General features: G+C 47.9%; 1 protein-coding gene across 3 annotated transcripts; it reads left to right on the top strand.

The window, feature by feature from the left end:
• The first annotated feature begins 558 nt into the window (after positions 1–558).
• Positions 559–11,968, top strand: LOC103091772 (uncharacterized). 3 transcript variants are annotated; one of them, XM_032955525.2, is made up of 7 exons: positions 559–1,081; positions 1,983–2,363; positions 3,512–3,558; positions 4,546–4,705; positions 6,796–6,858; positions 7,148–7,206; positions 9,466–11,968. In XM_032955525.2, exons 1-7 carry the CDS (start codon positions 841–843, stop codon positions 9,526–9,528), a joined length of 1,014 nt encoding a protein of 337 aa, XP_032811416.1. In that variant the 5' UTR covers positions 559–840; the 3' UTR covers positions 9,529–11,968. The 3 variants fall into 3 exon arrangements, with proteins under 3 accessions (XP_032811416.1, XP_032811417.1, XP_032811415.1); XM_032955524.2 differs by having other exon boundaries at positions 561–1,081; positions 6,796–6,888; XM_032955526.2 differs by lacking the exon at positions 7,148–7,206 and having other exon boundaries at positions 6,796–6,888.
• Positions 11,969–16,811: the final 4,843 nt, after the last annotated feature.

The following is a 16,811-nucleotide window of genomic DNA, read 5'->3' as shown; positions in this document are numbered from 1 at the left end:
TTCGTACGCACAGTGTGTTGGACTTCTTTCGCGCCGTACGTAGCCGATCGGAGGTGCAGTTGGCACGGCGCCCGTTGAGCAGGGGGGCCCAGGGATGACCGGCGTGACGAGCCAACGCCAGGAAGCCGAATTCGGGGGTCGCCAATTGAGGAAGCGGCTCGTCATGTCTTGTGCGAACCTCACCGCCACCTTGACAGCACCGTGTTGCGGAACGTCGGTCCACACGGGCTGTCCGGATGACAAGCGGGCCTCATGGTGGGGCGGCAGTGTCCATGTGTAGCCGTACACTTTGCATTTGCACGGATTTGATCATGATAAGCAACGTAACCGTGTGTCGACAGATTAACAATTTAAATCGATCTCAGATTCCCTGCGATGTCGTATGGATTGGAAAAGCGGACTTAGTCAAATGGTACAAAGACAACGGAAAAGTGTGCAAAGCGTTGAGAGATGCCTGCTGGGAATTTTTTTAAAAGAGAAACACGTGACTCAAAGAGTAAACACAAATCAAAATCATCGCAGTGACTGTGTAGGAAAGTGGGCTTGAGCAGGACAACAGAGGAACAGCGACTAATGGGTCACTCGCTTATGTAGCGGCAGCCAGGGGAGAGTTTTGTAGTTTCGTGACCAAGACGATGACCCAGCACTGAGATGAAACAACGAGATCTGCCCACGTGCAGGAGCGAGCCACAACTGCAGCACCTCGGCTGCCAAGTAGTTAATTCACCGCGGTCGAATGCCACTCGTGCACAATTCACGTGGCACGGTGACAATTAAGACGAGAGAGAGAGAGAAGAATCGAAGAAGCACATCCTCCTCGCAAATTCATATAAGGCCGGGATGAGATCGCAACTTCCGCCGCCGTACCGCAACTTCAGACTCACCGCGACCGGGAAGTCGAGAGCGACTCACGGCGCACAGGGGGGGTTAATAAACGTCAGCTACAAGGCGCAGAGAAAGAGAGAGGGAAGAGAGCGAGGGGATCGCTGCTGCGCCCTGCCCCGAAGAGGAACCATGCACGGATTTTGTAAATGCGTTGTGTTGCCGCTTTGTGTTCAGCTCATCGTGCTGTCAGCATTGGGTGAGTTGTGATGGATCGGGAGGGGGAGGCAGAAAAAGACGGTCCAGATGTTCTGTCTTGGAAAGGAAATCCGCTGTTTAGTTTGTTGTCCTTCCCCCGCACCTCCGATTAGCACGGCTACATACGGTGCAAAAGAAGTTCAATATACGTACATAGGAAGGCGCGGGACTACTGTCACGTCAGTGAATGCGATGGTGACATGGACTGTTTCTAATTACGAGATAATGGATATGTCTATGTGTGTGGACTGTATTGTCATCTGTAAGAGAGCATGCCGATCGTGTTGACATTTACGGCACTTTAACTCCGTTCTATGCTAAAGTACACACGAAATGTGTACAGGATGTAAATCCAGATTGAGAGTGAGGAGACATCCCATGAGGCTGTCACCTCATTGCACGGCAACAAAAATCCTTGCTACGATTTCGCACACCTCGTGCTGCCAAACGAATGCATTCAGGAAAGCTCGTCAACACGTTTATATTTCGCTGTACAGCTCAGTTAACATCTCGCCGCGGTGATGCGACGTTCACTCCAGGAGGGCCTCGTTTTCGTGGGTTCGTTCCCGACCGTGACGCCTGCTGCTGTATATTTGGAGTTTGCGTGTCTCTCTCTCTCCCCGTGGTCGCTTGGATTTTTCTCCGGGTCCTCCGGTTTTCCCCTCCACACTTCTAATCAATCTCATGCGTTGAGAGTGTTTGACTGCTATATATTTCCACGTTTGATAAGCCGCTTCGTTGACCTATCATTTGCGACGGCAGGTCTTTTTTGAACAGAGAGCTACATAGATCAGTGAGCCATACCTGGTTAAAATTAAAAATATATATTTTAGGCTGTAGTTTTATTTTAATTCGACGTCACATCCTCATGCTCGCTGTGCCCCTGCGCTCCGCACACACAGATGCCCACAACAACATGGCCGTGCCCGTGGGCCAGAACGTGTCCTTGCAATGCCCCACTGTCTCCCGCGTCAGCCCCAAACAGCCGACGGTCCACTGGGAGTGGACGGGAAAAAACCACCGCGCACCGTTGCAGCTGGCGGAGGGCAGTTTATCGCACGGCACTTTCAACGCGAGATACAACATCGACGCCCTGCGCATGTTCGGGCGGCGCCTCGCCATGTGGCGACAGCGTGGCTCTCCCTCTTGGCGTCAGGACGTCGAGTTCACTCTGGGGATAGCCCACGTGCGATCTTCTGACCAGGGCGTGTTCACCTGCAGCCTGACGTGGGAGAACGGCTCCAGGAGCGTGAACAGCGTGCTGCTGGAGGTTCTGCGGCAAGGTGGGTAGCAACTTCGCGGACGCGGTGCCCAGTTTTGGTTTCATCTGAAAATCGGGCGTCCTACGAGATATGAAATTTCGCCAAAATTTTTATCCGGATTGATATTTTTGTTGTTATTCTTGGTTCTTTCGGTAAAGTCACGTAAGAAGGGAAATAATAAAATAATAATAAAACAATAAATATGAATCCCTGCAGTTACGAAAGCTTTAATTCGAAATTTTGTTGTTGTGGTTGTTTCGGATTGATCCAACAGTATGAGCTCACGTGAAGCAATCCCGCATGTTACGAATCTTTCACGCTTTAACCAACAGAAGTGGGGTAACGTGGCATCAGCGACGTCGCCTTTGTGAGCACAAAGATACCGTTACATTATTATACGATGTAAATCATCTGATCATCGGAAAATAAAAAAAATAATCTGAATTTGTCCTTGATAATCTAAAAATCCAAAATATATGTTTTTTTAAATATAAATATGAAACTCATCCCTTTTACAAACATAAATCCGCTTGTGCATAACAATGCATTTTCTACATTGCTAAGCTCGAACACGAAATGAAATGTCTTCAGTCCAATTGTTTATTGAGAGTTTCAGTGGCAAAGCAGCAGATTGGCATGGGTGGCTACGTACGGTGCGAAAGATGTTCAACACACACACGTACGAGACATTGTGGCCTCATGTATGTTTTTTCCCCCGACTCAGGTGCGGACGATGTGAACACGCATACTGAAAGCTTTCTGCTTGTACAGTTGTTTAAACCTGTTTCACGCCATGACCTTTAGAGATGCAGTTCCATTCTAAAGAGAACTGCATACATCCAAATTGCGTTTTACGGCGCTGCATTGGCATCATGCGTCGTGCGTAGCTATTCTGTCATCCCTGTGCTGGGTGAAATCCTCTTCACACCATGTCGCTCATTGAGTTGGTTCATCAGACCTCTCACCGCACTCGACAATGTGGGTTTGTGAATGTGGAAGGGCTCAGGACTCATTCAGATATCACTTGCCACTGATGTTAGCCGTGGCTGGGATTCAAGCTCAAGCCTTATTCGGTTTCATAGCGCAGGAAGCTAAGCACTGCGCGACTTATCCACCCCTTTGCATTTCACCAGTAGCTGATTTTGTGTTGTTATTTTTCCACTGAACAGGTGTGTCATTACTCGTAACAAGTGCAGCTGTAACGTCCACTGTACAGGTATATTTTTTGTACTCTTTGTTGTAACTTTCTGAGCCCCCCCTACCGGACATCTGTGAAAAAGAGCTTTATAGCTCATCGGATTTCTCCAGGATGAATATAGATTAACTCGTGAGCATTCTACACATTTTCTCAATTAAAATAATTGTCCTAAAACAATTCTTAAAAAATAGCTTTCCCTCTTCATCAGCACAGCTTTACAACGAAAAACATCTAATGTAAATAATGATGATGCTAATCATAGAGTCGACTCTCACTTATCCAGGGTCATGGGAGGGGAGGGTGATTTGAATGGAACCAAAACGCGGATAATGCTGCTACATGTGCGTCCGTTAGGCTGAGAAAAAAAATATGACATCTGACCCGCCCATACTGGACACCTGTGAAAAAGAGCTTCATGGCTCATCGGATTCCTCCTGCAGTCTCAACAAAGAGCCTCGTTCTGATATATATGCACTGCTGATATATGTGTGTACTACTGATACATGTGTACAGCATTGTTTCCCTGCGCGGAGTGTGGGGTGGAGACAATTGGATGCGCCGTCTGTTTTTATCGCTTCTGGAAGCGATCGCTTTTCTTGCTGACAATGCTTTTTTCATTGCGGTGCCTTGGGCCCTGAGTCACTGACCCTCGACGAGTTAGGAGCAACTCGTACAACCAACGCGACCGTTACAAGTTCAACCAGAGCTGTTCAGTGCTTGTCTGTCGTGGCGAGAGAGCGGGATGCGGGGAGAGGGGGGGATGGAGCTTGAGTGCCCTGGAAAATATTACATCAGAAATGAAGCCCCTAAATAAACATGTATGCATGGTCAATGTGCAACCCGGATAAACCAACCACGAGTGAAGCAACAGTTAACCTTAATAATAACAATGACACGACGCTTTTGGCATTGGGCCTTCTCTGATCCTCTTGCTTGCAACAAGGGCCACATCCTTGAACGTAAGGTTCTCTCCTGTCCTGTCTGTCCCTGCATCACCCACCGCAGGTCGTCACCCCGTCCACGGGCCCAAATTCAGGCGACTCCTTGAGATGGGTTGTTGTGCCGACTGGCCTGCTGCTGGCCTCCCTGACCGTGCTGCTGGTGGCAGCCACACGCTCCCTGCGAAGACGTCTGCTTGCGAATCGGGCCGCGCTGCTGGACGCAGGTATTGTGTGGCGTGTGGGCGCAGCGACTGCGGCCCCGCGCGTGAGCCAACCCAAAAAAGCCGACGAGCCCAGTGCGATGAGCCGCGAATCGCGCGGCCGGATTGGGGACCTGACTTCGTCGCCGGTGCCTGGTGGCGAATTTACATCGCCCGCTGGAGCTGTCCAGGGCTGTGCTCTGGACAAATAAAATGATAGGGGTTGGGGTTGCCCCCAGAAAATATTGTGTGAGAAACTAAGGCACGCGTGCATGTGAACCTTTTAGCGGTACCCCGGGGTAACAAATAATACAAAATGGCCTGAGGCAATTAAATATTTTATTTCTGGGACACTATTTTTCCAGGGGTGTACTTCACTCCGCGACTGGGGTAGCAATCAATCCGAAATCAGTGCTACTCTGCAATGTCGAAACGCAGCGAGGACGATTGCGCTGTAATCCTGAACGCTCGCACGCACCGTGGTGGTGCATCGTGCACAGCTCGTCGAGATGAGTCGATTGCCGCATCGCCGACCATCAACAGACTAAAAATGACTGCGTCACGGACATTATGCGAGAGCCGGGGTACTATGGTACCCCGGGGTACTAAGGTACCGCCATAAGGTTCATGTGAGCGTTACCATAGCCAGGGGGTAGTGGCTTCCATTTTGTCAAATACTTGCCCTACCAAATCCAACTTAACGGCAAAGTCAAATAGCCTAAAGGAGGGATCACAATGGATCACTTTAACCTAATGGCCACTTACGCCTCAGTTCAGTGATGCCGTGGGCGTGTGGAGTGAACGCCGCCACAGCAATTTCTCGGTTGAAATCTAGAACGTTCAGTAAACTTTCGTGGAAATCGGCGGCCAACCGTGATTCGGGCGGAGTAAAGTGCTCTGAAGCAATCGTCACCCACCAATGAGCCCTTACCTGTAAGTTCAGCTCCACGGCGGGGGTACGGATACGTTTCATGTAATGTAAGTGGTCATTGAACTTAAGTTGAACAAAACAAATTCAGTGTGTTCCTATCCTTACACTTGACAATTTAGCAGCGAAATGCTACAGCCTGGAATTGACCACTTGTTGTGGATGTATGCCTAAATGACAGCCCAGTGAGCATGGGCACCAAGCTCACATTAGAGATGAAGTGTCCAGGTGGCGAAGAGGTCAGAGGGTCAGAGGGTCAGAGTGTTGAGCTGGCACCACTGACATCCTGGGTTCAAATCAAGGACGCTACCTTTTTGTTAAACGGGGCTCACAGGTTTTGTGATTTACTGGTCTCAGTTTGGTCACCACTGACTGCACACACTGCATCACATGATGTTTGGGTAGATGCCAGTTTTGTCTTGTGACATTGCAGTGGCGAAGTGGATGAGTGGTGTGGGAACTTCGTGCTCCCTACAGTGTGAAACAAAGAGGTCACTTAAAGATATCTCATGGAGCAAAGGACATAGCTCACCCAGACGAACCAGATAGCACACGCGAGATATTTATTAACTTATCGCTATCATAATACACACTTAAATATATTTCAGAATGCATAACAACTTTTTGTAATATATAAACAAATACCCATTTAATAAGTAGAATTTAAATTTTTCAAAAATATTAACTTAAAGTCGTATCTGTGATTCTCATACTGTCTGCGTCTCGAGTCAAGAGTACATATTGAAGATTGTTTAGCTGCATGGATGTGGCACATGAACTCATAACAAATTAAAAATAGTAGAGATCCTTGCACGGTTACTTAAATATAAGTATCATGTCAATCAATAATCAATCAATCAACTCACACATCGTTACACCCTGAGTCATAACCATTTACACTACAGCAGCCTTTCATTTACAATATCCCAACCATCACTCCGTTACTGACGAAAACAGAATAGGCTTTATCCTTTCTGGCAATAATAAAGGAGGCGTTAAGATGTTTAAACACCAAATGGACACCTATTCCAAGAAATCAAGTCTGAATTAATCGCACATACTTGAGGTAGTCACCCAACTACCGTTTAGTCTTCTTACCTGATCGGTACACATGTGGAACACCATAAACGCTCCCTAGCATCAGCGGCGTGTTCATTCGGAACTCTTCTACTGTGTCTGTTGCCAGATTTCGCGAAGAGCGTGCAAACGACCGACACGGCTTCTCTCCGCCTGCCTGAGGACCACTCCTGTGGGTACAACGCTCGCGTCACCTGCGCAGGTGTTCACGACATTTATTCTGCACCAAACACCTCGAATTTTAATAGGGGGGGGGGGGGGGTTGTCGTTCAAAAAGCGTAAAAACGGCTTTAATGTCCGCAATGTTGCGCTTAATGCGAGGCTTTAAACCGACAGGTCGTTCCGCTGCCTTGTTGCGCTGTGCATGTTGATAAATGTGCGTACTTAGCAGCAGCAGCATCATCATAATTATTATTAGCGGCGGCACCGTCGTCATCAGTCGATTGCGTTGCACGTTTCAGCTCCGCCTGACCACACCGTGAAGCATTACGAGAGCATGCGGAAGATCATACCAACACACGTGAGTACATCCCTTTTGTATCACGGGCTTTAAAAAAAAAAGAAATCGACAATTTAAAGGCGTAGGGGCCTTCATGAATACGGTCATCTCCTCTTCTAGCCCTGCCACGCTTTCAAAGGTGTTGCGTGTTATAGGGCTCCTTGTCACAATGGTACGAACTAACTGTGGAATTAAATGACAAATTAGCTTGACGGCAGAAACGTTGCTCATTCCTCCTTATGGTCCAGGCTTCCGGGCTTATATATCGACAGATGTGAGCTGTGCACCATCACCCGATTTACAGTTTAGTTACAATTACAATACAATCTACTGCTGGATGGGGCCTTCTCCTCACTCTCTGGGTCATAGGGGTTATTGACCATACTTCACCAAATTGGTCAGTGCGAACTTACTTGAGCAATTTAAAAGTCCCATGATATTGACTTGGAGGCCAAGTTTGAGTATTTATTTAACAAGACAATGCAATTTGAATTTATATAGCTTCTAACTGCTACTACATTGCAGGACACTGATGCAGAAGATTGGTAAATGTTTGGAAATTGACTGGGCACTGGAGGCGCTAGGAATTGGATTTTATAAGGCTGGCTGGAAGATACGAGCACAATATATTGCTCCAGAGAGATGGAGTGTGACTATTGATTGCGAACTTTGGTCATCCTCCCAGCGGCTTTTGACTGAGCCATCGAACAAAGACGGTGGTCACCACATCGCGCGCGTTCAGATGCACTTCTGCGGCCGTCTGGAACGCTCTTCCTTCCGATGTTAGGAAGCAACTAGGAGCTATGCACTTTTATATCTAGATTAAAAACTCATTTATTTAGAACTGCTTTTGGTGTGTTTAGGTTTGTTGTGCTTACCCCGCACCCCCGATCAGCACGGTTGGCTACGTACGGTGCGAAAGAAGTTCAACATAAATACATACGTGGCTGATGCCCGAGTGAGCATCTCATTCCTAATCCCCCCGAGAATCATCGTATAAAATCACTCCGCCTACATTCTGGCCACCTGCCAAAATTTCAAAGCACAAATCTACGGTGCATTTGATTCACCTGTGTCTCGTTTGAGACCGTTAAATACATCGTTCGTTAGTTGTGCAATATTCCTTAAGCGCCCTGCTGCGCTCGCTCTCTGAAACATTGATGTCTCGCGTCTTTGTTTTTTTGTTACTGCTGTGCTCACGCATCGCAACGGATCTCCCTTTGTAAAATAGCCGGGCAACTGGCTGCACGCGATCGCCCTTGTGTAACAATTTAAATTAACTCTCCATTCATTACACTTCGTGACTTTGAATTTCATGGGCAAAATGAAAATGCAATTATAATTTCACGTGCTCGTGCATGTAATGGTATTCTGCGTAGAGGGCAGTGCATGATACGTATATGCACACACAACAATGAAATAAATACCATAAATATTCTCCTGCAGTCCTGTGACTCATTAAAAGTCCCGTCATAGCCGTTACGCTAAATATGTACTGACACACTGGCTGTGGTACAAAGTGCTGCGCTGGCAATAATTGCGTAACGTGCAACATGTGGCCAGCTCCAGGTGAACTATGGACAATGCGTCGCGCTTATTTATTACAGGGCAGTGAAATGGTCACAATTAGCATCACGACAACGCCTGGCTAACGTGCAAAACATAACATACCCCGCTGTGATCACTCTTCATCATTTCTTTACTCCCTGAACACCGATTGATTTATTTCAACAAATGGTTCAACGGCAGTTACGTATCAAGCTTTCTTGATTCTTACGTTCACTGTCAGGGGCTAAGATACCTTTACAATCGTCGCAAGTCTCATCCCACAGGAAGGCGATTGGACTCGCACCCAATATTTACTACCCCATGTATACCAGACCGCGGATAAGTGCACTCCATGAAAAAAACACGCTCCTCGTACAACACCCGTTCATTGGGTTTCCAGTTAACGTTGTAACTTATAAATGTTGATAGCAGTAATAATAATAATAAAAAATAATTATTTGCAGCCCCTTTATCGAATCCACTGCTAGTTGAATGCCAGCCCATTCTGTCAGTCACGGGGGTTGGTTTTGACCATACTTCACCAAGGCTGCTCAGAACTACGCATTTTATTTGTTGGCCTGGTTGACCTCCGATGACAACTAATGCCATGACGATGTAACAGGGCCCCTGTTTTGTTAGTCCACAGGTACACACCGTTGCAAAGCATGCGTGCAGAGATATACACTATATATATATTCCTACGTTAAACGAGAGCTGCCTTGTTGTTCACAGGCCCCTGCTGTTGAGAACACTGCGGACCAATACATCTATGAAGACATGGCCAACCTGGCGTAACTCGCGTGCATGTGATATGGTGATTAGAGCCGGCCCCTAGGGTGCGGCGGATCGGGGTGACCGTCCCGGGCCCCGCGCGCTTTGGCTGGGGGGGCGGCATGTTTCAACATCACAATACCAGATGTAATACTTCAGGTTTAGTTTGAAGGCGGCGGGGGGCCCACACGGTGGAGTTTGCCCCCCCCCCACCCCCATGGACGGTCCTGAGTGTAATTGTAAACATTTGTAACGACTCGGCGATAGGTTATATGAAGAGCCACTTTCATTTGAAGACTTCTACAATAAGGGACCCTAGGATTGGTGCTTGTATCTTCCTCCGAGCTTCCCCACTCCCCGTGCTCCCCCCCCCCTTATATCTCCCTCAGCCCCCCTTTCTCGAACCTTCTCGTCTTTGTTTTTACCTCGAGCCAATCCCCGTACTTTCCCTTGAACGGATCCTTTTTGTGTTTCCCGTTCAACCCTTAGTCTCCAATCCCTTTAAAGTCTGCCTCCCGACCAATCACCGTGGAGGCCTCTTTCTTCCAATCAGAGACCGTTGTTTATGCTTAAATAGCCATTAGGCTGCATGTGGCTTGGGGTCATTTTTCGGTCTTTACACATTTCAGTTTAACACGTAGGCTTTCGCGACCAATATTATTAATAATAAAGGGTTTTTTTTGGTTATATCGCGTTATTTATAAATGTCGCAACCCTCCACCACCCGACACGGCTAATGAGTAAAAAAATGTGACGCATTTTTTTTATCGATCTAACCCCCAAAATAACCTTTATTATGGACACATTTCAGTGTTTTAGATATCGAATCGACTAATGTGTTTTTTTTAGAAATGTGTTCTGTGGACTTCTGCATGAGAGGCATTACTGTGGATGTTGTGTTGTTTTGTTCTAAGTCGACATCAGAAAATCCAGTGCTACTAACTTGCGCCCTGAAATACAATACCGCCTTGTGTACGGCTCACTGTCAAAACTCCATCTAATCACCGGCACACAACGAGCTGTGTTGTTCGTCTCATCCCAGCCGCGGCGCTGCGTGTTTGTGCGTGCCGAGTGAAGGCTCACGCGATAAGTGCCATCAACATTTATACTTTTCAATCGTGGATAAAATTGCACGTCCAAAACTGTGCTCTCTCTGTCACGCCCACCCAGAGCATGTTTGGTTCTATTGACGCACTCAATTAGAACGACGGTTTTTTTCAACTTCGCCAATTAAGTGAGACTTAACCCCAGAGTAAATAAGGAATTACGTATGTTGCTGCGTCTGCCTCTGAACGTTTGAACACTGAGGAACACTGTGTGTGCTTGGCCAACTAATGGGGAGCGGTGGCGCAGCGGTTCGCGCACCGTGCTGCGAACCCGGGAACCTTCGATTCCCACGTTACTGCTCACGTGAATGTCGAGTGACACGTGGGCCGGTCCTGCGCCTCCCCTAGATCGACTCAGCCTCAAGGAGCGTTGGGCTGTTGTAAGCTTGGTGGCCAAGCGTGGGGCTGGACACCTTGTCGGCTCAAGTGTCGTTCCGGGCTTATCGTTGGATTGCTTGCCAACACCAACTTTCTGAAGCGGTCCTTGAGAGACTACGCGGAGGGATCCTTGCGGTTGGCAATGTGCACGGGAAGTGTATTGCTTAATGCCACGAGACTCCAGGGACATAACACGGTATTGGTAACAGTGGATATTACCACACTCAACACTTGCCATTTCGCGAAAGCGGGAAACATAGGCTATGAAACAGCGCTGGTTAAAGAAGGGAAGATGGGTTTTATTAGAAAAAAAACTACAAGCGGGTGGCGTGTGACCATGAATAATTATGTAATGGAGAACCATTTACCCACATGTATACACGCGTGCAGCGTGCATGTGCCAATCCACTGCCAGACGAGGACCTTCCCGTGCCCGTGTGCGTCGTTGGGTGTTATTCGATCACAATTCACCACACTGGCGAATGCGGGAGGTACAGACACCGAAGCATGTCACGATCGTGCGAACATGTTTACTGCACTGACCTCTGAACACCGAGCATGCGGCCCTATGTGACAAACGTGTGCATGTTGATCGCCCGCCCACGCACGATCCATTTCTCAACCCCGTTTAGCTGCCAAGATCGGCCCTTTCTTGGTGATTTCGTCGTGGTATGTTGCTAATTACCCTGGTCTCATGTTGGATTGGCTGGGGCGCACCAATTGCACGGGCCCTTTGTTCGCGTTAGACGACCCCTGGGCTTTGTCTTGTGTGGTTACATCAAAGGCTTGTGTGTGTGTGTTGTGTACGTGACAAAAGCGTGAGCTATCAATGACCTACGCCAACGCATCATTGAATGTCGTGAGTAAATCAGATCGGTGTTGTTGGACACATTGTCGGGAGAGTGTGAAAATATTTAATATGTGAATTGAGATAGGTGGGAGATATGTAGAGGCTTTGAATAAAACATGTTTTCCCGAAACTGTAATGTCTCCGTATTTTTTTTTACTTAGTGAGGCGTCTATTAATGGAGCATTCTCCACTACAGCCTTAACTTTGCTATTCAGTGAAAACATAAAAAACCCACATTGGTGAAGCAGAAAACAGATTGCGGTGCGATTTAAACAAAGAAGAATTACAAATAATTTCTTATCAACAAAACATTGCGCCGCCATTATTTCGGCAGTACCGCAGCCCTATTCACAAACATCCCACGATTTAGTCTCATTGAGGGGCGGTCCATAAATGACGTCACGCACCTGGGGGGGGGGGGTCAGACATTTGTGACGATGTGTGACGAGGGGGGAGGGTTTGAGAAATGTGACGTCACATCAAAATGCGCAACTTTAAATAGACAACACGTTCTACTTAATTAAATAGACTTTTAAAACAATGTTTTCTCCTACAACATCAGAGTGCAGCGCCACATTAAATACGCACTACAATGACAATAGTTTAAAGCGATTTGAAGCATGTTTTATATATATTTTTTGGGGGGGGCAGAGCTTTGTGACGTCATATCTGAGGGGGGGGGGGTCTGACTTTTTGTGACGCCGTGTGACGGGGGGGGGTCAAAAATCGTCCAAAATCGCGTGACGTCATTTATGGACGGCCCCTCAAGACTGTTGGGACACGTGCCGTTCTCGAGCACCTACCAACATGAAAGTTAATTAGTTTAACACGTAGGCTTTCGCGACCAATGGATGAAAGTTGATTGTCTGTACCTGAGGACGACTCTCCCATAAACGGGTGTCAAACAAAGAGCGGCACTGAATTAGTTTGCCTTCTTCCCTTAAAACTCACTTCGCATCCCTTGTTAACCCCCCCACTCCCCTGTCCCCTCCATTCCCCATCACGAGCACCGTCATCCCCATTCCCAACTTCCCCTAACCCATCCATCGCACTCGCTCATCATTCAACACTCATTGCCACTTTCATGATCGTTTATTACACGCATCATCGTCATCATATTCACGTCCTCCCATCCTCATCAACTCATCTCATCACATTCTTTGACCGCACAATCGCAAATTGTTTGTTCAACGCCGTGGTCATGGCGTTAGGGGCCGTCCATAAATGACGTCACGCGAATTTGGACGATTTTTGACCCCCCCCCCCTTAGTCACACGGCGTCAAAGAAAGTCAGACCCCCCCACCCTCTAATATGACGTCACAAAGCTCTGCCCCCCCCCTCCAAAAAAAATCAAACATGCTTCAAATCGCTTTAAACTATTGTCATTGTACCGCGTATTTAATGTGGCGCTGGACTCTGATGTTGTAGGAGAAAACAACGTGTTGTCTATATTTATTTAAAGTTGCGCATTTTAATGTGACGTCACATTTCTCAAACCCCCCCCCCCTCATCACACATCGTCACAAATGTCTGACCCCCCCTCCCCCGCCTAGGTGCGTGACGTCATTTATGGACGGCCCCTTAAACAAATTAAAGTAAGTTAACATAGCCTTGCTGGAGACATCATCTTTATCTAGACTGGAGGAATCCGATGAGCTATGAAGCTCATTTTTTTTAAAGATCTACAGACGGTAGGAAGCGGTGGCGTCCCTGTTGAATGTGCCGGCGAGTTCAAGTATGTTGAACTTATTTCGCACCGTACTTAGCCAACCGTGCTCATCGGAGGTGCGGGGGAAGGACAAACTAACTAAACATCGGTGTCCACAGGCCGGCAGGAACTCAGGAGCCAGGCTATGAAGAAGGGAGGGTGGGGGGGAGGAAATTGGACAGGGAAGCGTCTCCATTTCATTCCTCCCACTCGGGCCCCGTGTCAACCACGCCACGTGACCGTTTTCCAGCACGTGCTTTCCCATCGCTGTCACCCAGACATGAAAGTCTGAACATATGTGTCGCACTGCCGCATTGTAAACTCAAAGCAATAAGACACAAAAACAACATCGCTTCCATCTCAAACCAGTGTGGGAGAGGTCCTCGACAGTTGTGGAATTTCCACCTTCCTATGACGCGGTCATAAACGAACGTATAGGGCAACCACTGGTGACTAAACACAAAACTGTAGACCATGGAACTGTGATAAAGAAATCCAGCTATTTGTGTAACCAGGTGGGAGCCCGTTCAAACCAGACTTCTATTTTGGGTTAAAACGACATGAGCTGGATTTCCAGCGTGGTCGTCAGAGAGTGAAAGCAAAAAAACATTTCGCCTTCCAACGAACGACTTCACTGGAACTGAATCCCAAGAATCCCAAAATATAAAGCTGTAATTTTCCATCATCACCACCAGCAGCATCCACTCAAAACCGCGCCTCCTGCTGGGGCTTACATCGGCAATGCACGGACTAGTTAATGAGCGTCTGCAGTAGAATGTCGCACAATAGCAGTAACGATGGCCTATGAGAGTGTTCTTCACTCATTTTAAGAGGGGGTGGGCCACTTTCGCCGACAAGACATCAGTGAGAGGGCCGCCACACCGCCTGCAAGGAGTTTTTGTGTATTGTTGGGGGCCGCACTATAGGCCACCGGGAGCCGCCAGTGGCCCGCGGGCCTTGCAATAAAGTGCACTGGGCTATGATCAATTAAGAGACGGTGGCTCGCAAACAGGGACTGAAGCCACATACCAAAAAAAACCGACCTTGTCATCCACGTTATGGTGGGGATGGTGCCAAGTTACGTGCGTGCGTGGAACCATTGTATTCGCCCAGGGAGCCATCCTTTTGAAATGGCACGTATGCACAATTCGGATTATTTTATCAAACGCTAAATCGACTGTGGGTTGCCTCGTGTGTCGAACTGCTCTCGACTAAGCATGTAGGTAAAACAGGTTAATTAAAGAAAACATCGGTTTGCGTTACTGTCGCCGAGATAAAACTTTGGCCCCAACGTGCCCAGTGAACGTTGGGGACACGTGAATGTAGAAACCTTTGGACCAGAAGGGGTCCCAACGTGCCGTGTCTGCTGGGTGTCACCGACTTAATTTCTGGGAAGTTCCACTGTGACAGTCAAAAACCACTGTCAGCACCTTTTAATTGGCTTGTTGTTCGACTGTAACATCAATATGAGTAACTGGGATGCGGGCTTCTCTCACTCACACCTTTATCATCGTACAACGCAGGCGAATGACAGTACTTCATCCCAGTAACCATGCGGGGAACGTTTCCTGACGTTGGGCCAACATTGAACCAACGTCCAACCAACATTCGCATGTTTATCGGGAACTAACTCACCAACATCAACGTTGGCCCAACGTTTGCATGCTTACTGGGTTTATTCAATACTTGTCAACCACTTATCAGTGCCCCCTACCTTATTACAGACTAATTCAGACCGTATTGGTCACCCCCGTGCCATTATAAATCTCAATGTTCATCCTACAAAGTCCCATCACAAGGGAGAAACACAAACAAATGGACATGTTTTTGTTTGCCCGTATTGAAATGGCTGTCCGGCGTATGGACCTGAAAACTCAATTTCCCTGTACAATGGAGACGGGGTAAAAACTGTATACGGTAATAATAGGGTTTTTCGTCTTTTTTCTGGCAACAAAACTGAAACCTTTTTACGAGGATTCATGTCTACATTAACCACAATACCTGCAGTCAAAATGCAAACAAAAAACCTATGATAATATATGCATTGTCCTTGAAACTGATTGGTCCACACCAAGGGACGGCTTTCTTTTGAGCCTCGACCCAATTGGTGCTCGACCAGATGACGCCAAAAAGGCGTACAGCTCAAAGACAATGTACTATCAAAGTAATGAGGGCTCGGGGTGAGCATCTATATCATTAGACCTCCATTGCCAGTACCAAAATGTAATAATAGGGTTTTTCCTATTTTTTCTGGCAACAAAACTGAAACCTTTTTACAAGGATTCATGTCTTTGTAAAAAGACATGAATCCTTGTAACACAAGCAATCATCATCAGGTGTGATTTTTCTTGCCGTGGTTTTCACACCTGATGATGATTGCTTGTGTTGCAGTCGAAACGTCGTGAGAATTTTATTGTTTTATATTTTTCTTATTTTATTGTTTCCCTTCTACGTGACTTTACCGAAAGAACCAAGAATATTAACCATTTATATTACTGGCAAGTTCTATAACGTTCTAGAAGTTACTCCAAGTTTACTCAGCACTGAATATATCTGGAATGTTCTGATCACAAAGGCAAAGTTTGTGGGGAATAATAGCCATTTTTTTACTTTTGAGGCGTAAGCGATCAAGAAATAACACTACCCAGGAACAAAAGCAATGTATTTACACTGCACTGCGATCAGCCGCAGCCGCCCTTTTGTGAGTGGCGCGCCCCGCGCGGCCGCACGTGGGGGTCGAGCCACGCGCCCACGCGCCCAGATCCCTCCGCGTGCCGCAGTGGCCACCCCCACCCCGTGCACCCCCACCCCGTGTAACCCCCCCCCCCCCCGTGCACCCCCACCCCGTGTAACCCCCCCCCCCGTGCACCCCCACCCCGTGTAACCCCCCCCCCCGTGCACCCCCACCCCGTGTAACCCCCCCGTGTAACCCCCCCCGTCCACCCCCACCCCCCGTGCACCCCCCCCCGTGTAACCCCCCCCCGTCCACCCCCACCCCCCCGTGCACCCCCAACCCCCCGTGCACCCCCACCCCCCCGTGCACCCCCACCCCGTGTACCCCCCCCACCACCACCACCTAATTTGAATATCGTTGAAAACAAAAAAATTAAACTAAACACGGTTGTGTAACATGTTGTTGGCGTTAACGCGCGCGCGATGCTGTCGATTGAAGCGTTCACCGAGCAGCGCGCGTGTTAAGTGCGGGTGTTATTTTCTAAGGGGGGGGGGGCGGAGGTCGCTATTTTATTAAAGCGCGGTGAGTCG

The sequence above is a fragment of the Petromyzon marinus genome, chromosome 16 (genome assembly GCF_048934315.1).
Source record: "Petromyzon marinus isolate PM22_M1 ecotype Great Lakes invasive population chromosome 16, UKy_Petmar_22M1.pri1.0, whole genome shotgun sequence".
In the NCBI taxonomy this organism is placed as follows: domain Eukaryota; kingdom Metazoa; phylum Chordata; class Hyperoartia; order Petromyzontiformes; family Petromyzontidae; genus Petromyzon; species Petromyzon marinus.
The sequence above is the reverse complement of the archived record's forward strand: the minus strand, read 5'-3'. Positions and strand labels throughout refer to the sequence as shown.